At 34.7% G+C, this 21,493-nt stretch overlaps 1 protein-coding gene across 1 annotated transcript in view; it reads right to left on the bottom strand.

The window, feature by feature from the left end:
• Window positions 1-1,554: 1,554 nt before the first annotated feature.
• The window catches only part of Ddx10 (DEAD-box helicase 10), a 269,786-nt gene continuing 249,847 nt past the window's right edge, over window positions 1,555-21,493 (bottom strand). The window contains exons 17-18 of the mRNA XM_026399028.2: window positions 19,950-20,086; window positions 1,555-2,533 (exon numbers count right to left, since the gene is read on the bottom strand). Of these exons, the coding sequence (XP_026254813.2) occupies window positions 2,356-2,533; window positions 19,950-20,086 (315 nt within the window). The 3' untranslated portion in view covers window positions 1,555-2,355. The remainder of the gene's footprint in view (window positions 2,534-19,949; window positions 20,087-21,493) is intronic.

The raw sequence follows: 21,493 nt of genomic DNA, 5'->3' as shown, positions 1-21,493 counted from the left end.
CTATAATCCTAGAAACTCCAAAGGCTGAGGCAGGAACATCACAAGTTTGAACCTCAGCACTGAGCAAGACCTTGTCTCAAAATAAAAAGAGCCAGGAATGTAGTTCAGTGGTGAAGTGCCCCTGAACTACAACAACAAAAACAACAAAAATTGCGCGCGTGCGCGCACACACACACACACACACACACACACATTTGTTACATAAGTTTTCTATTAGCACTGTACTTATATTTTAACTAGTTTCCAAAAGCTACTAAAAACTCAATAATGAACATATTAGTCAGTATCCATTCAGTACCAGGGACAGAATACAACTCAAATTAGTTTATGAACCAACAGCCTTGAAATTTATCTATTTAATGTTTACATCTAGGGAGTAATTAAACTGACCTACTTCCCTATTTGTGTTAGGAAGAACAATCTAAAAATGAAGAGTAAATTCAATAGTAATTCAATCTTCAGTTTATATATTCTTGCAACTTTATCATATTTGAAAATATTCAAGGCCAAGAGACTCTGTATCAGAAACTTTATTTCCAAATCTTTCCAGATTGTTACACCCTGAATTTCTTTCCCATCTACCTACCCTTAGCCACTTTATCTAGTTTTCAAGTTCATAACTCTATGTCCTTCTTATTAGAAGTAACAGAGCAATGTGCTATAAAAGACCTCTAGAAATTATCTTGTGTTATTACTGTCTACTAATTCACTAGGCCAAATATAGGGCAGATGCTGTATTTGGCTCTGGGGATATGCAGGTATATAAAATATAATTATTTTTTTTTCTCCAGAAACTTGTCACATATCAGAGCAACAGGTTTATAAACAAACATCTATAACATCACATGATAAGAACTATAATAAAAGGAACAGCTAGGAGAAACATGCTCAGATCCATGGGCTATGAAGAAAATTCCCTGAGAAGGTTGAGTTGGAGAAAGTGATACCAGAAGCATGGTGATCAGTTAGGAGATGCTGCAGTAGTCTGGGCAAGTCCTGATTACAGTAGGAACTGTGACTGAAGGCAGAAGCTGTGAGGTTAAACAATGGATAAAAAGGTCACTATGGAGGAGAAACCAATAGAAACAGTAAAGCATAGGATAACAAATTTGTTAAAAAAAAATAGTTCTTTCATGAAGGCCTGGATTTCTTCACCACTTTCTGTCCCTCTGAAGAATCTAACATTTATAACAAAAGAGTAGTTCTGTCTCATTTTGCTTTCCCCCCTCATTATCAAGAGCTGGTTTGGAAGCTCTACAGTATCTGTTGAACAGAGTGCCCACAGAAGGTCTCCAGCCTTTACTGCTTAGATTCTGGATTTTCACAGATTTCATAAATGATTGCTAACAAATCTGCACATGTAAGCAAAATGATATCATCTTTGACCAGACTAACTTTTTTTTTTCCTTTTTAGTTTTCGGTGGACACAGCATCTTTGTTTGTATGCGGTGCTGAGGATCGAACCCGGGCCGCACGCACGCCAGGCAAGCATGCTACCGCTTGAGCCACATCCCCAGCCCTGACCAGAATAACTTAATATGAAGAATACACTGCTTCAGCAATTGGCCATGCATTTTATTTTATTTTTGGTACCGGGGACTGAACTTAGGAGCATTCAATCACTGAGCCATGTCCCCAGCTCTATTTATTTAGAAACAGGGTTTCACTGACTTGCTTAGAGCCTTGCTTTTGCTGAGGCTGACTTTGAACTTGTGATCCTCCTGCCTCAGCCTTCCAATTCTCTGCGATTACAGGCATATGCCACCATGCCCAGCTGGCCTTGCATTTTAACAAAGAACATTAAGTCCCCTTGAGAGAGGGTTTTATATCATTGGACACAATGAAAACATTAATACTTTATTTTATAGGAAATATGTTTATTAATGATCATTTCAATTAAAAAATACTCCTTTTCCAAGGCTGGTGCACTATACTCTATCTCTTTGAAAATACGAAATATACCTTAAAATTAAGAGTCATTTTAAGTTACACCGAGACTTCTGCATAGCGATACAGGAATTTCCAACTATGAAACAAGGCTCCAGAACTTGCCAGTAAAACAAAGGAGCATTTCCAGTGAGAAGGGGCAGGAACCCACCTGTAAAATTTAACAGCACACATTGCAAAATGAGACCAAGAAACTAAATATCCCACCCTTACTCTGAATATGTTCTGTAATGGTGCAAAGCATGGCTTGTGAAGGGGCTCAGAGATGAAATTGCTTTTGTCTGAAGAATGTGTCCTTTGGGAATGGGACACATGATATCTAGAGGCCCCAAAGTCAACTGTGTTCTAACTTCTTCTCAACATAAGAATGTCCAGAAGTATCAAAGAGCAGACAGGCATGGGAAGTATTTAGCTTTGATTTTTGAGTAGATGCAACACCAGCTCTTCATCCTCTGCTAAAGACAGGCCTGTATCCAAAGGCTCTAAGGTTTCCCACTTGGCCTTCTTTCTATGATGACTTGTTGGTCCCACATCTTCCACTTCACTGTTGTTCCTTTTCTTCATTTCCTGCTTCTTCTTGGTATCACTGGTGGGAACAAATCCAATGATTTACTTTATAAGTAAACTCATTATTATAAAATTAAACATCTGAAATAGGACAGAGTTATCAGTGACAGATAGTTGGTAAAGTGATATTATTTGAGAAGGAAAGAAACCACAAAATCAAGACATTTCTATCAAACTTAATATTTTCCCATCAGCAGATGGGGAGAGAAAGCCTGTTGGATACCAGGCATACAAAGAATGCTGTGTATACAACGTGTCACCCAGTTCTTACATTAATTACAGAAAGCTCTGAATATGTTATCTACAATTTGAGGACAATGAGAGTTCTCTTAAGTACTTCTTGATGCAATCTGTGCTTGTTCTCCATTTTAAATCACCTTTATTTAAAGTTAGGTAATCCTTTAGTTAGCAATTTGTGGGATAACGGATCAGGATACCAGGGACTGATTCTAATACTAATTGCATTAAGTTGTGGTAAGGAAGTCATACCTAACAATAGTGCTTAAAATGTTAAATTGCAAGCAACTTAAGACACCAGATAAAATTTTCCCATTTAAAATGTGTATATAGTCTTAAGAAAGCAAATATTACTGTAGTATTCTTCATATACCCAAGACATAGACCATAAAAATAAAGGTTATTTCTGAAAGTGAAGGCAATTGCTTGATATAATAAAAAAAGAAAAAGAACTACATCCTTTAGACGTTTTGAGATATCATCATGTTCAAGATGATCCAAATGGAAGGGGCAGAGCAAGACATCAGCAGTCAAGAAAGATCTTCTGGAGTTCTCTTCCCATAGATACACCAAGTTGAAGAGCTATTCATGCACCAAACTACCAGCACAAGAGTTAAAGAAATCAGTTTCTAACATTTCAAAAGCTTTTTAAAATTAAGACATTTTTTGTAAGCCTCATAGGAACCACAAAACAAAAGTCTGTAACAAACCCAAAATAATAATCAAGGAATCAAAACACACTACTAGAGTAATTCATTTAACCACAAAGTAAGACTACAAGACAGAAAGAACTACAACAAAACTAGGACACAAGTTAAATAATGTCTGTAGTAAGAATTTACCTATCAATAATGACCTTGAATGTAAACATGAATTTTAAAAATTTTATTTTCCAATTGAAGATATAAATGAATGGATTAAAAAAACAAGATCCAACTACATTTTGCTTTTAAGAAACTCACCTCACTTCTAAAGACACACATAAACTAAAAGTGAAAGAATAAAATATTCCATGCAAATAGGAGGCAAAAGAATGCATAGTAGTCATATTAACATAAAATAAAATGGATTTTAAATAAAAATCTGTAAAAAGAGATAAGGAGGGACATTATACAATGATAAAAGAATCAATTCAGCAAGAGGCAATAACAATTCTACATACATGTGCATACAATATTGGAACATCCAAATATATAATGTATTAATAGACCTAAAGAGAGAGTATGTCCTGACACAAAATCAATAATGAAAATGAATTATATTGCACTTGAGGCCAAATGGACCTCACAGTTATCTACAGAACATTCCATCCAATAGCTGCTAAAGACACATTTTTCTCATCAGCACAAGGAACATTCTCTAGGTCAGAACATATGATAAACCACAATACAAGTCTCAGGAAACTTTTAAATTGAAATATTGAATGTCTTTTACTTTTGAACAACAAATGGAAGGAATAAATCAAGAAGGAAATTTAAAATTTTCCTAAAAAGAAATGTAAAATGGAAACACAACCTATGACAAAAACAGCAAAAACCAGACTAAAAGGGAAGTTTATAACAATCATTACACTGAAAAACTAGAAAGATCTCAGATACTATCACTGAATTTCAAAGAATCAGAAGACCAAAAATAATCTAAACTCCAAATTAGAAGAAGGAATGAAATAAACAGCAGAGCAGAAATAAATGGAGATTAAAACAAAAAGACCAATGAAACAAAGAGCTAGATCTTTGAGAGGATAAAAACAAAGAGAGGGGGCTGGGGCTATAGCTCAGTGGCCGAGCGCTGGCCTAGCTTGTGTGAGGCACTGGGTTTGATCCTTAGCACCATGTAAAAGTAAACAAAATAAAGGTATCTGTCCATCTATAACTACAAAAATATTAAAAAATAAAAAAGAAAGAGAGATAACCCCTTGGTTTTACTAAAAGAAAAGTCTCAAAGATAAAAAGGAGAACATTATAACTAATACCACAGAAATATAAAAGGTCATTAAACAGTTTTATTAACATCCATATACCAACAAATTTGATAACCTAGAAGAAATGGGCATATTCCTGGATATATACACCTTAAGACTAAATCATGAAGAAACAGAAAATTTGAACAGAGTTCTAATGAGTTAACAAGATTAAATCCTTAATACAAAGCATCCTATGTGGGAGGGGGAAGCCCAGGACTAGATGCTTTCACTGTCGAATTCTACCAATATTTAGAGAAGAACTAATAATAATTCTTCTTAACATGTTTCAAAATATAGAAGAGAAAGGGATTATTCCAAATATATTCTACAAGGCCAACACTACTCTGATACCAAAACCAGATAAGGACACAACATAAAAAGGAAACTATAGACCAACATCCTCTATGAATATAGATGTAAAAATCCTACCAAACAATATCCAACTGCAAATAAAAAGATTATTCACCATGATCAAATAGAATTCATCCCAGGGATTCAAAGACAGTCCAATATATTTACACTGATATATGCTGATTTTTATAGCAAACTAACTGCTTCTTCAAAACATAGTACATAAAGCTGTAGTAATCAAAACAGCATGGCACTGTCATAAAGACAGAGACATAGATCAATGACAAAGAAAAAAGAGGCTAGAAATAAACCTATACATCTATAGTCAACTGATTTTTCAAAAGAGGTGCTAAGAATACACATTGAAGAAAGGATGGTCTTCTTAGTAATGATGTTGGCAAAATTGGATTTTCAAATACAGAAGAAGCAGTTACACCCCTATCTCTCACCAGCTACAAAACTCAACTCAGAATAAAGACTTAAATATAAAACCCGAAAGTATAAAAATACTGCAAGAAAACAGGGGGAAATGCTTCAGGACATTGGAATGGTAAGAATTATTATTATTTTTTTTTGGAAAACATCCCAAAAGCATAGGAAACAAAAGCAAAATAAACAAACAGTATTACATAAAAACCGAAAAGCTTCTCCACAGCAAAGGAAAAACTCATTTTAGTGAGGAGACAACTTAAGGAACAGGAGAAAATATTTGCATTGCATACATCTGACAAAGGGTTGTCCAGAATATATGGAATTCCAAAAACTCAACAGCAAAAGCAAACCAAAACAGATCAAATAATCTGATTAAAAAGTGGGCAAGAGATCTAAACAGACATTTCTCACAAGAAAATATAAAAAGAACCAATGAGTATATGAAAAAATATTCAACATCCTTAATCATTAGGATAATGAAAATCAAAACCACAATGAGCTATCACATCTAATCCAAAAAGACTAAGGATAATAATTGCTGGAAAGAATGTGGAGAAAAGGGAACTTTTGGACACTGTAGGTGGGAATATAAATTAGTACAGCCATTATGGAAAATGGTATGGAGGTTTCTCAAAATAGTAAACATAGAACTATCATTTGATTCAGCAATTCCACTCCTGAGCATATATATATAAAAGAAATGAAATCAGCACATCAAATAGATTTTTGTGCTCCCATGTGCAGAGCAGCACTTTTCACAAAAATCAATAAATAAAACTTGATGAATGGATAAAGAAAATGTGGTACATATATAAAACAGAATGATATTCAGCCTTTAAAAAAAATGAAATCCTATCATATGCAACAACATGGACAAAATGGACATTGTGTTAAATGAAATAAGCCAGGCACAGGATGACAAATACTTCATGATCTCACTTATCTGAAATCTAAAAAAGGTGATCTCATAAAAGTTGAGAGTAGAATGTTGGTTACCAGAGACCAGGAATAGTGGGGGGGGGGACGAGGAAATGCTGATTTATAGAGACTAAGTCAGTTAGATAACAGCAAAAATCTCTGGGGTACTATAATCACATTGCACAATAGGTAACAATTATGTCCTGTATGTGTCAAAAAGCTGAAAGAAAGGATTTTGACAGTTCACCACAAAGAAACAGTGTTTGAGGAGGTAAATATGTGACCTGATTAAAACATTATGTAAAATATACATGTACTGAATATTATGTAGTATTTCATTATATTCCAACTTTTATGTTTCTGCGTAGCAGTTAAAAAGAAAAAAATGACCCAATTATTGGATACAATATTAAAACAAAACAACCCAACTCATAGCAACAGTAGCATTATAAAGGGTAGAAAGTGAAAATTTTGTTAGGCAGAAACTCTGTATTAAGGGCTTTCTAATGGTCTGGCATGGTGCTACATGCTTTACATAGATGACATTATTTATCTTCATGAAAACCCTGGATGTAGGGAACATGAGCTTCATTCTACAAGGAAGGTAAGAGAAATTAATGACTGGACCCAGATTATACACATGGGACTCAACCCCAGCTCTGAATGATTGAATCCAGACCCAACATGAGCAGGTTTTTGAAAATTATTATACTTGACTCACTTCAGTCAACACTTGGATGACAGTAACTGAAAGAATTAGCTATGGAAACAGCATTGGTCTGGCATCAACACAAGTCAGATCTCAGACAATCAACTAACATTTCTGAGCCTGTTTTCTTTCTAAATATATGCAGATTACAAAATTTACTTAGAATTATTCTAAAATGAAAACATATAAATGAGATCAGGCAGTAATGCTTAATATAGGTTAGTTTACATTCTGTTTATAAACTACTCACTTTGAAATTCTCACATTGTACATAATATCAGCAAAAAGTCAAAGAATTATTATATCCCAACTATATGTATTTGAAAAGAGAACTGCTAAAATTCTGATGGATTCTATTATCTTTTAAGAAGAAAGCTTCAATATCAAAGTGAATATGCCCTATCAGCATGTCAATTTATGACCAGCTTGAAGCAAAACTAGATGATTCCTCCATTTACCTCCCAGAAGTGCCCAATGGTCTGACTTAGCCATTGTCTTTCACCACTGGAGGACAGACAGACTAGATCACATCATGAGGTTATTTAAAACACAAATAAATACCTTTTAAAAGGGAGCCTGAAGAGAAGAATATGAAAGAGTTCTCTATTGATGACAATTCAGTCAGCAAATAATTAAAATAAGTCTTGGTAAAAAGATGCCTTTAAAAAAATGTACTGAGTCCTAATCTGCTTATGAATATGGCCAGTACTGTGCCAATTACACTGGGCTATAGTGCCATGTTTTATTTGGTGCAAGATAATACTTATTTTTGCCCTGTAAATAAAGTGCATCTGAGAGTAGCTCATCAGAAGAGCCGTAATCAGTGGGCTCTACTAATGCATCTTTTGTTAATGTGGGCATACACATTATATTCCCTGCAGGAAATAGGTGGTTCAGATACTAAAGGAAGATGGGAAATTAATGTAACCCCAATTTTTTCACAATTAGCAGATCTGCTACTTTGTGGATCAGTTCAAATTCTAGAAAAGCATTTTATACTACTTTCTATATTGCAAATAAGTGGTAATCTTATAAAAAATTAATTATCCAACAATAGTATAGGAATTCTATAGGTAATTCACCAAAAAAGGGACAATGTAATGGACCTAGAAAATAGCAAGAAGAAAGTCACTATCTAACCTTTTCAAAAAGGCCTCTTTCAAATGGTCTGGCAATAGAGGCCTCCATTTTATTCACATTTGCTGAATTAGGCAGAGGAAGCACCAAAGTGAAAGAATTCCACATGGGTGGAAGGATGATCAGATGCTGAGAGGCTCCTCTGGCAGGAATGCATATAACTATGTTTATGATTATGCTATTAGGATACATACTTAAATCTTAATGATTGTTCAAGTAATTCATGAATATTAGAATGAATCATTCTTTCTTTACTTAAAAAAGAAAGTTTTCAGTAACTCTTCAGATCTCACCTCAGGGTGGGTTTTCTTAACTAACTCATCTAAAGAGAATTCACATGTCCTCCTTCATCACAAAGTCACTGCTTTCAAGGCCCTATCACCCACCATCTTTTCTCTACTTTCTGTTTACTTCTTTATGATCTGTCTTCTTCCCTGCAGGATAAGCTGTATGAGAGCTAAGATCCAGTCTCTCTTCTTTTGGCTCTTTTCCTGGTTTACAGTAAACTTTCAGTTAACTGAATGCCTACATAATGGGAGTGTTGAGGAACAAATAGGTAAGGGTATCCCCCCATACTGTGAGTTGGTAATATGCACTTTCTATCCTATCTTGAATAAGATATATTACCTAAGATTATTTTTATTATATAATTCATTTCAACTTAGGCTGTAGGATATTTTTGCAGACTGTTTTGAATATGCCTAGTATTTTGTGTACCAAGGGCTTAATGAATGACTTTGATGAGGAAGATATTGAAGCTATATACTGCAGAGACCATTAAATTTTATTTGTATCAATGTATAATACTCATATAAAAACTCCTACCAGTTTCACTATTAAAATGATTACTATATATTAATGACCTTATTATGTACCAGACTTGACTCTCTTTTCACTCTCACTAGGTCTTTATAATAATGTGGTAATTAAGAATTATCTTCATTTGACTGACTCAGAAAACTGAATGAGAGATTAAGCAACTTATCTAGGGTCCAGATCTTGTAAAGGAAATTTAGATTCAAATTCAAGTCTTTCTGGCTCTGAACATCACAATTTACTATACAAGGCCAAATAGCCTACTTTTTTCCTAATACAGACTTAATTTCACAAAACTCCCTACTTTGCTTCATATTACAAAGTTTATAATAATAGAGCATATAGATCAATATTCCAAACCTACACACAATGACACATGAGCAAGACATTCAGTAGACTACTAAGTCACAGAACCTCATGTAATTCACATCATGCACCTGACAGAGTAACTGCTTTTGTAACACAGATGCTTCTGAGATCATATTGCCAGGACCAGATATAGTTTAAATACCTATGTATTGATAAAGAAAGGCAAAAGGAGAAAGATTGACCCCCTGATGTATTTTTCATGCAGAAGAAAATCCTAGGTCTTACTAAATTTTTTAAAATGCTTCTTCGCTGGTTCTTAGTAATCTTTAGCCAATAGACTTTTAAAGATGTTGGAAGGGGTAAGGTGAGTGACATAACAAGAACAAAATGCTCATTGGTACCTGCCATGAATAGGAAGACCACTCACTGTTAAACAGCATACTTTAAATAAATGATGTGTGAATTAAATTAAAAAAAAAAAACAGATCAAAATGTCCTCTGTAACCTGGGAACTACATTCCCTGGTTACAAGAATGCTGCAGTCAGAATCACTACATCAGGTCTTAAAAATGTTCTAGATGCTAATTTCACAATAGCCAAACAATAGGACTAGCTTAAGTGTCCACTGATAGATGAATGGATAAAGAAAATGTGGTACAGATACACAATGGAGTTTTATTTAGTCATAGAAGAATGAAATTATGTCATATGCAAGAAAATGGATGGAACTGGTGAGCATTGTGTTAAGTGAAATAAGCCAAACTCAGAAAGTCAAGGGTCATATGTTTTCTCTCATGTGGAAACTAGAGAAGAAAAAGGAAAAGAAATGTGGGGAAGGATTCATGAAAATGGAAGGGAGATCAGTAGAGGAAAGGGACTGCAGGGAGGATGGAAGGGAAGAAGAGGGGAATATACTGAAGAATGATACTGGCCAAATTATATTGTTATATTGTGTGCATGAACAAATATGTAACAACAAATCCCACCATTATGTACAATTATAAATGTGCCAATAAAAATATAGGAAAAAATAATGTTTCAAGTGCTATGTGATATGACTGTGGCTAGGGTACTACAAAAGAGAAAAGATCTGCTAAGAAAATTTGTCAACTTCTTTCTGGAATGCTTTAGACAAATATAGTGCAGTGAACACTAAACTTGCAAAGACACTCGGGCAAGAAGTTCCAAAAACTTGGTTATAAAATGGCAACTGAAATCATGGGGGATTCTGTAAGTTTGATTCTGGAAGAGACTGCAGCCATAAAGTACCATGGTGCCTGTGTTACAGCTCCTAACTTGGTTAGGGATTTGAAAGTTGGAATATGTTACATCATAAGTTGAGGATAAACATCATTATATAACCTATTCAAAAATCTAACAAAAGCACAGATAAGGGGCTTCTCAAAGAAAGCACACTTTCTTTACTATAATGTATGTGCAGTTTTTCTAACTCTTGATTTTTCCTTTTCTCTTCCTTTTGAAGTGCAAAGGGAAGAGATCAAGTGAAAATGCAGACTGACAGAGCTGCCAGGATGAGGGTGGGTATCTGGAGGTGGAGAAATAGCAAATATTCACGTACAGGGAAACTCCTGGGTGTCCTTTTACAAAATGCTGCAATATTGGCTGTGCAAAGCCACTGTATGGGCAAAAATTCAGCACCCCAGTGCCCCATGAGAGCTTCTGTTTATATAAAACTCTCCTTGTATTCATATCAAATGTAGCTTGGACTTTTCCTATGTAATTTTCAGCTAGTAATAAGTGAGCTTGTGATCATTTAAAATCAGTCTTGGAAATCTTCATATGCATCCATAAGTATTGGGACTTTGGTATTCAACTATGGTGTACCAAAGACTTTTTCTCTAACAAATTTTAAATTACAAGGCCATGGCAACAGCCCTAATGAAGATTAATTACTGCAGTACATTCCATAAAATCTGCTCAGTTTCCTTCTGATGGCATGTACAATAGTACTGAGAATGTATCACATTTTGAATGTCTCTTCTAGTTGCTCAGAACTAAAAACAGATTTATAAAACCAGTTTGATCTAAGAAAAGATTGATTGGCTCAGAGTTCATTATAAACATAACTGCAAGAGGAGAAAAAAAGTGTTTTCTTAGACCAGAATTCTAATAACCAGAAAAGGCTCTTGGTAGTGAGAAGGCAGAAAATGGCATATCTCACCACTATTCCTCAGATACATTTCCTTCTATAAAATGTATACTTAAACCTATTTGAAAATTTGATGAAAAATAAGACCTCCTTTTCCAGATGCATGCATGCCACACCTCATATTTACACACAATTTCATGATATTCAAGATTCCCCTAAAGCTTATCAGAAGAGTCCAGGTTTAGAATCAGTGCTCCAGCAATTTGGGAGATATAATAAAAAATTTAAAAATCATCCAAGTTGGGTTTAGGCTACACATTTTGTTACATTACTAATATACATGTAGAACATTTTGTGCTCCCCAGAAACACATAAGCTTTTCTCTTAACTACTTTCACTGATTAGTTTTCAATATTCAAGATGATCACCTACCCAAGCATATCTCCCATGTTCTAGCTATCTGGCAAAATTAAGTTTCACAGTTTAGTCTTATTGTTCACTAGCCCTTCAAAGAGAAAATTCGGTCTTTACCAAGTTTCTCATTAAAGAATTACTCACAATGGCAATAAATAAGTAAATATATAAAAACCAAAAACCTAAGATGAATACAATATAAAATTCTGAAAGGGAAGGCTGCTAAGGAAATTATGGTATAACTAAGTGACAGAATATATATTATGCAATCATCAGACATGAATACCTCTACATGTGAAAAGCAATGTGAAACAAAAGAGTCATTTTCAATGATCTTAATGTGAACAAACCTGGCATGCATCAGGGTTAGGGCCACAGCCAAGAGAACACTATTTTTAGCAAGATGCTTTGCTTTGGCCTCATGGTGTCCTCATGGCCTTATGGCAGTCCTGATACTTCTGAAAAGATGACAAACTCACAACTCAGTGTCACTGACACTTATACAATGGGTGAATCAATGACACAGTAGAAAGCACAGGGCAAAAAAGACTACAAACAAAGTCAAGAGTATAGTTTCCTAAACCCCACATTTCTCATACTAGATCCTTACTATTCCAATCCTCACTCCAGAAAATTACACCCTCCTTCCTCACTGTGCCAAGACAAATCATGTTGTCCTTTCCTATCTCTAGTCTAACAATCAGCCTTAGAAGTTTCCCTAAATATTCTTGTTTCCAAATGTTTCACAGATAAGTAGAGATGATTGGGATTTTTCTCTTGAAAGCTGTTAGGCATACTGGAATGATGTTAAACCTCCTGAAGTTACAAAGACTAAAAGGAAAGAAATGGGCTAAGGGTGTTGCTCAGTTGCAGAGTTGTAGCTTAGCATATGTCAGACCATAGCTTTAATCCCCAACATGGGTGAAGGTTGTGGTGGGGAATGGCAGGCACAGAATGAATTCATTATATCATTTAAGCTGAACTCACTTTTTTTCTATATCTATCATTCACAAGTCTATCAATCAAGACGTTCAAGTTGAAACCACAGTTAATAGTGTTTTTAAAACATGTATAATCAGACTACATGAGAGAGAGCTCTTTAATAGAGAATCATCCTCTCTATATATATCACAAGTAATTTCACTAGATTTATATAAAATAGCATGCTACACCCATCCTGCCCTAATCAAAAGTAGTTTGGTTATGGTTTCTGCACATTTTCCTTCTCCAGGTATTCATTTTGAATCATATACATTTATTTTCCAAGTGAAAAGTCTCCCATATATTATGAGGCTGACTGAAAAGTCTTGAAAGAAGAGCTGCTAGGCAAAACTCACAGAAGAGATATCATAGAACTCAATACTAGGACAAACTACAGAGATTCAAGTAGCTCATGTAACAGATAATTTATAAATATAGGCAAGTTCATTCAAAATCCAAACTAGTAGAGAATAGATATTTTAAAAACAAAAATAAAAACTTCAAATTAAAAAAAGACAAAACACCTTGATCAATGTATTGTTTAAGAACCATGTAAGAAGAGGTAAGAATAGCTAATTATATCAGAAGTGGATGGGTTTACTCTTTATAGGAAAATGTATTAATCCATATAGATGTATCTTCATAGAAATTATGTCTAAACTATGACAGATTCGGTACCAGTTACAGCTGTAACTGGCCTTTGGCAACTTAGAACAATCTACTAAACACCATAGGACACAACAGTTTGTTTTAAAGGAACCTACCTTAGTTGGAGACTACAGTTTGCAAAGCAAAGACTGATACAAGGTAGTAAGAATCTAACCACCACTGTTTTGTTTGTTTGAAAAAGGTTATGATTATAAATATTAAAAACTCAATTTGACTGGATAATGAATATATGGAATATCCAGCTGCTTCCTTTTCATCATATTCAGTACTTTGCAAAAATTTACATCATTAGCAATTCACATGAAGATGGCCATAAACAAAATATGATGAATGGTACTAGACATACAAAATTAATCTTATATTACATACTTACAGCCAAATCTTTTAGCTTGTGAGGCAGAGCTAAAAGGAACAATCTTACTGAAAGAAGAGATTAATTGGAACATGGTTAAAGATACTCTTCTCTCACTTCAAAGGCTACACCATTGCTCCCTCTGGTTGATTAAGACTTAACTCACTTCAGGTTTAGCTTAGACATGGGTCCCTGCAGGAAGCTCTTCCTGGGCTCTTCCACCAGGCCAAGGTGAGGCCTATCATTTATGTGCTTCCCACGGTCATTCTCTACATAAACCCTCTCCACTGCTTTCCCAGGCACACAAAGCACAGCACTAGTCCATCCCAATGTTTTGTAATTGTGTACTTAGCTCTCTGTAATTGCCACTGAAAGAAAAACTATGAAAGCAAGAAAGGTACTTGTTTAGTGTTTTAGCTCTGTACCTGCACTCAGTATGCCTAGCACACTTCAGGCCTCAAAATATTCTTATTTGAAAGAATGTATGGAGAAATATGATAACCAAAGAAACAGATCAGGTAAGTATTTTTAATTCTTAAGTAGAATATGGTTTAAATTATGCAGAAGATTCTTATTACATTTCTTCGCACTACAGTTAGAATCTTTTAAAAATGTCATTTTGTCGTTGTTGTTGTTAAAGCAGTGAAGCTGCATTATATGGACTATCTGAAATGAATAATCACTTATGAGCTCAAGGGCAACTGCAACAGTTGAAGTCTTCTTTCCCCTAAGATACACAACTCTCCTAAAATATATTGGAAAAAGGAACATACAATTCTGCCTAGGTCTCAGCAGACCAGTGAATTGTTTGATGTTATAAAAGTCCACTAAAACAAGGAACTACATTTCATATCAAATTGTTTTGTCTCTATTTTAATAACAATAATAACAAATCCTAACATCTTTTATGAAATTCACCATACTAATTCCATAGTTCCAAAGCAGAAATGAGAGGTCAAAGTCAGGAAAAAAAAAAAAGTCTGGACTAAATTTTAAGATACCCCTCCCCCCCCCCCAAAAAAAGAGGAAAGAAATCAGAGAACAAAGCAAGCTCTTCTTTCTATACCTGTTGTCAAAAGAAGCACACCAAAGCCTCAGATGAAATTCAGATATCTGAATTTAGTACAGGTCCCAACTCCTCCTGTACTAAGGGTAGATTACCAGCCTTCCCAGTTCATAATTCTGTTTTTGAGGATAAATAGATTCATGGCAACATTCTTATATCTCCTTAAAAGGAACTCAAGGTCATTATTTTCCTATTTACTGGGACCACAAATTAAGCAAAGGTTTCTTTTTAGTCATACTAACTTAAATCTCATACATCGAAATCCCTTTGGAATCTTAGTGTTAGAGACAGAAATTTTGATAATTCCACAGAGGGCTGAGGGTATTTTAAATTCTACTACAGCTGTGCACTGAGCTGAGAAGGAAGGTAGAAACACGAACTTTTAAAAATCCTGTCAGACCTCCCTAAGGAGGAACTACGACCCCAGATTCAGCCATTCTCCACTAAATCTGGCTCTCCATTGCCTATTTCCTACTGACAAAGTATTTCTCCATATAGAGAGACAAAAGTGCCACTCATGCTGAATATTTATGAGTGTCAGCAAAGTGAGGGAAAAAGAAATTCCAGAGGAAATTTAAATGAAACTACTTCATGCTGGCATTTTCTAATTGTTGTGTCTAGTCTCATAAGAATGAACTCATCTCTGAAAACACCAAGTTTATATACAGAGAATAACCTCCTGGGAGAACAATGATGACCAAGGCAGAAGCACGAGCTGCTGAAACAATTACTGAGTGGAAGCTAGAAAGAGCAAAGCAAATAAGCCTGTGAAAATGTTATGAAGCTCCTCTAAAGATGACATCACAAAAATCTTAGCACATCATCCTTTTTTTGAGAAGCAAAGAAAAAGAAGAGGTAGTCAAACTGAAACAACACTCAAAAATTGTACTCATGTTATTATTGTAAATTGCAGTTGCAGCAGCAATTATTACTGTCAAAATTCTATAGTGTAGGGGCTGGGATTGAAGCTCAGTAGTAGAGTATTTGCTTAGCATGTGTGAGACACTGGGTTCAATTCTCAGCACTGCATATGAATAAATAAATAAAATAAAGGTCTATCAACAACTAAATTTTTTAAAAATTCTACAGTATACAGCCTTGTAAATACTTTTTCTTCATCCAAAACAATTTTTGTTTTTTGTTTACATACATTTTAATTCATTGCCAATGAGGTGATTTAAAGAAAAAGGAAGAGCTGAGTATAGTGGCCTGTTATTCCAGTGGCTCAGGAGGCTGAGGCAGGATTGCAAGTTCAAAACCAGTCTCAACAATTTAGGGAAACTCTATGCAAATCAGCAAGACTCTGTTTCAAAAATAAAAAGGGTATGTGGCTCAGTGATTTAGTGCCCCCGAGTTTAATCCCTGATACCAAAAAAAGGGGGGAAGGGGGATGAATATCAGTGTATGAAAAGAAACTGTACATGTAGACCACTACTTGTAGCTTACCATAAATCCTGCCTTCTAGTGTAGGAATGACAAACAGGTTTTATCTTTTGTACCAATTTCACCTGACTGATAGAAGCTGTGCTGAGAAGGAATACTTGCACTAAAATCTAGTCTCCTAGTTCTCAACTGTGGGCAATTTTGCTTCCCCAAAGTATGCCTGGTGATGTCTAAAGACATTTTTAGTTATCTGAACCAGGGGATGGGGAGAGGGAATCTGGTACTGTCAGTGGCCAGGGACAATACTAAATAGCCTATAGCCTCCCCTTTCCCTAAATATAGTATTTTCTGGACCAGAATATCAATAATCCTAAAGGCAATATTATAGTTTGGATCTGGAATATCCCCTAAAAGTTCCTGTGTTGAAGGTTCTGTCCCAAATTTAGCATGTTCCGAGGCCAGGCCTTGTGGGAGTGACTGGATCATAAGGGTTCTGACCTCATCACTGGATTAATCCACTGATGGATTAAGAGTTTAATAGGCCATTAGGAGGTGGTGGAAACTTTAGGAACTAGGGCCTAGTTGATAGAAGTAGGTAATTGGAGGCATGCTCTTAAAGCATATAATTTGTCCCCAGCCCCTTCCTCTCTGTTTTCTGGTCAACATGAGGTGAGCAGCTTTTCTCTTCCATGATGTATTGCTTCTCCATAGACCTAAAAGCAATCAGGGCCAGAGACCATGGATTGAAATCTCTGAAAACCGTGAGGCAAATCTTTCTTCCTCATAAATTGTTTAACTCAGATATTTTATCACAGCAATGTAACTGCTTAACACAGTGGAAAACCATGGCCTAGTCAGATCTACCCTGTAGTTTGTAAATGGATCTAGGTCTTCAGTCAAATAAATAAATTTGTCTTTAGGCAGTTTTCCTTACCTACTTCTCCTAAAGTTGGAGAAACCCAGCATAACCTGATTGTGGTAGTAAAACTAAGAAATCAATTTCATTTATGCAAATCACACAAATCTGTTCCTAATTTTTACTGTGATCATGGACATAAATTATTTTATCCCTTAAAGCTTTGGTTTCTTCATTTGTAGGAAGAGGGAATTGAACTAGATAAACTGTGCTCATACATAAAAAGTCTTGAATATACTTAAGGAATAATATCCTCATGTTAATAATAAAGCCCTAGTTGATATTCTCAAAAAAAGAATGTGTCTTTAGCTTGAGACAAGTTGACCAATTTTAATCTTTTACTAGGTGTGCCTTAAACTACAACTGTTTTAATTTTCACATAATGCTTGACTATTTTCCATTTGAATTGTTGTCTTTACAATAAGATGCTTTGGCATCTTTCAGGGTACCCTACCTCCCTGTTTGTCCATTACACTTACCCAACCTTGGCTTTTCCCAACCTGCCAACCATCTGTACTCTGTCATCTATTCCACCATCAAACCATTGGGACCAATTACATAATTATAATTATATATTTTAACCCTATAAGTCTCCAAATATCAATGAATCAATTCAAATATTTCAGGGTCTTCTCTGTACTTGTGATGCTAATACTGAGGATGGAAATAGGGGCTCAACTCTAAGTGTTGATAAAATAAACAAAGATAGAATTTCAAGCTATAAAACATTTTCAGGCTAATTAAGAGGATGCAGCATGTGAAATTATAAGAGAACTAGTTATATTAAGTAGGTATAATAGAGAAGTGTCATTATGATGATAAAAAATGACAAATATGAAATGGAATGTCTGTACAACACAAATGAAGGATGACCACAGAAACTATCATAAAAATATTAAAGAAAAAACCTGTTCAAATCACATGCAGGATTGCCAACAACCTGCTTCAAAGATGGGTTCTATCTTTTAAAGGTATATTGGATATGCAAAATATGGCTACAGAACAAATTGTAAGAACCAATTAACATCCCTCCAGAGAGTCAAACAGAAACATCTGGAAGTTAATGGTTTAAACTCATGCAGTAAGTCAAAACACATGTATTAAAATAGAGAGCCTATAAACCACTCTGAAAGAGGAACAACAACAACAAAACAACATATATATATATATATAAAATAAGGGGTAGTAAAATGGACCATCCAGTTTACCTAGGTCTCAGACACATGCAAAAAGGAACTTTCTGAAGCTACATATGTGTACTTTCTTTTTTAAAAGTCAGTTTTTAAGAATTAAGAATAAGACCTGAACCTAAATAACTCTAAATGGCATAAACATTTGTATATTTTGTTAAATCCTAATAAGATTATCTTTACCTGTGGTGCCTTTTGTGGAAGTAAAGTTAGTATTGCATTGTTTAGTATTTCACTCCCCATTTGTCTAATAGCACGTACCTCAAGTTTCTGGCATTAATTGGTACAAATGAGTTTTGGACATGTGAATTTTCCCTATTACCAAATAATTCTGTGTTTAAATGAGCACAAGATTTAAATGAAGAGTAACTCAAGGTTTCCACACAGCATTTTCTCCTTAGAGGATAATATTTTGGAGATCTGCTCCTGTTTAAGAACAAATTATAACTCTCTATGGCCTATTTCTGCAACTCCAAACTCCTTCGGCCAGCACTTCAGGGGTTCCATCAAGCTTCAACTTTATTTCAAGCCTATTAACTTTATCTGCCACTAGTTCTTAACTCCTGCTCAATGATTTAAAATGTTTATGAAGTCTACCATTCTTAATTTTTTAAATCAATATAATCTTAATTTAATCTAATACCCAGTACTCTAAAAAATGCTGAATAAGTCACCGCTTTATTCAATTCATCACACATTTGGCATGGTGGTAAATAGATGACACCAAATGAATAGATTTTAAATTGAAAGAAAACTGTCAAGGGTTATTTATATTGTTTTCTAATATCTTATTTGTTATTTAATGTAAAAAATGTGAAAATATAATTGCTCTTTTGAAATTCAAAGGCAGGCCATCGAGGTGGTACATGCCTATAATCCCAGTGACTCAGAGGCTGAGACAGAAGGATCACGAGCTCAAATCTAGCCTAAGCAAAAGCAAAGCACTAAGCAACTAAGTGAGACCCTGTCTCTAAACAAAATATAAAATAGGGCTGGGGATGTGGCTCAGTGGTTGAGTGTCTCTGAGTTTAATTCCCAGTATCCGCTACCCCAAATGAAATTCAAAGGCAATTTTTAATAGAACTCTCAACAGAATCCTTTGATAGTGAGTCAAAATAAAATTCCCCTTTGTTTGTACTTACTCTAATTCATCAAAGAGTTAAGCATAAAAGATTCAGGAAGAGATGAGAGGGAAAAAAAAGAATACAGAAAGAAAACGAAAACAATTTACATCACACCTTTACCTGTTAGCAGGGATTATGGAAATAATTTTTTAAAAATCCTTTCTAAAATGACTAGAAAGGTCTGAGATATTTGTATTAGTGATCTACAGGTAAGAAACACCAGGAGGGTTTTCAGGATGTTAAAAGTAAAAATTTTTTTGGAATAATATTTTTAAAAATGTCTTTGGGATTCATTAAAAGGAGAAGATTCATGTGAGTATTAAGTACAAACTTAATAATACCAGTGGTAAAAACATACCTAATTTTATTTTCCATGTCTTCACTATCTGATTCTTCAGAGCTTCTGTATTTATCTGGATCTGGAAGTGTGCTGGGATCAAATCCATCATCATCATCATCACTCCAATCCAGAAAGGCTTCCTCTTCCTCTTTGGCCTAAGAAAACACAAGGAAAATTATAATTCAAAAGTCAATTGGTAGGTAATCAGGTTTTATTTCTAGACCCAAAGAGATACCCTTCTAATTGACAGCTTCAAATTAGAAGTGTTCTTTTCTGGTAAAGGCTTTCTATGACTTTCAGAACTATGGACATTTGCAAACCCATAGAAAATCTTTATCATTTCAAAAATAAAATAAGATTCAAAAAGTATATCATAAAGTTCTTTGAACTTAACACAAAGGAAAATGATCAATCCTATTACTTGCAAGCCTCTTAGATATCAAGGAAATAAAACTTGGTTTTAGTCCTTCCATCCAAACACATTTAAGCACTAAAAACATTAGGTGAAAACATCGAGGACTAGAAGTCAGAGTACAGTAACATTTGTCTGATTTTATGACAACAGTTTGTCTTAATATACAACTGGATCTGCAACAAGCTTATTTATAATAAGGGATATTCTAAATTCAAATCCAAGTACAAAGTCATCAAGACTACTGGGAAAGAGGGAGAAATACAGTACAGCAATCAACCATGCAGGCCACTACAGAAGTCCTCTAATACTTTAACAGCTCTCCTTTGGTAACCCCTAAATTATGTAACAAAAGGAGGGGGGAAAAGTAAGGACTTTTTTTTTTCTTTACTTCAAAAGTCCTTATCTGCTTTCCTGATAAAGTTCCCTGGTAAAAGTAAAAAGTCTAGAAGCAAGTATCAGAAGGGAAAGACAAGAGAAGATTCCCATTGGAAGCAGTAAGCAGCACACCTACTACATGCTGTACCATTTACTTGAAAATAATGATACCAACAAAAATTGAAAGTTTTCATATACTCAAGAACACTAATCTCTGGGTTACAAGGTATTTCCAATTTTCCAGTCTGCTGCTTGTCAAGGAATGTGCTGTCTGAAGGTAGAGGCAGAACAGGCTCAAAACAGTTCAATTTTTTAGTCTCAGTATACCTTTAAAACTTAACAAAACAAAACAAAAAAACTGGGGGATCCCAAAGAGCTTTTGTTAGAGTGAAGAATATCTATTGACTTTCACTGTGTTAGAAATTAGAATAGAGTTAAAAAAATAATTTATAAATTCATTTAACAATAAACCTACTACATGTTGACATAAAAAGCATATTTTTATGAAAGAAAGGCTGTAATTTTTGAAACTAAAGAATAACAACTTACGTTTTTTCAAGTCTCTAACATCTGACTTACAAGAAAAAAGCTGCATTCTCAAATCTGTTTCTGCACTCAATTTTTGCAATATGTTATTCTGGTTGAGGTATAAGAATAAAATCTGTCCTTTCATGGGTAGTTGGGAAAGGGAGAAGTTGTTCAGATAACTGTGATTATTCTTTTTTGATACCATGACAAACCCTAGAGAGTAGTTTCTTCCACAGTAGTTACA

The sequence above is a fragment of the Urocitellus parryii genome, chromosome 4 (assembly GCF_045843805.1).
Source record: "Urocitellus parryii isolate mUroPar1 chromosome 4, mUroPar1.hap1, whole genome shotgun sequence".
Classification (NCBI taxonomy): domain Eukaryota; kingdom Metazoa; phylum Chordata; class Mammalia; order Rodentia; family Sciuridae; genus Urocitellus; species Urocitellus parryii.
This window is presented reverse-complemented; position numbering and strand designations above follow the sequence as displayed.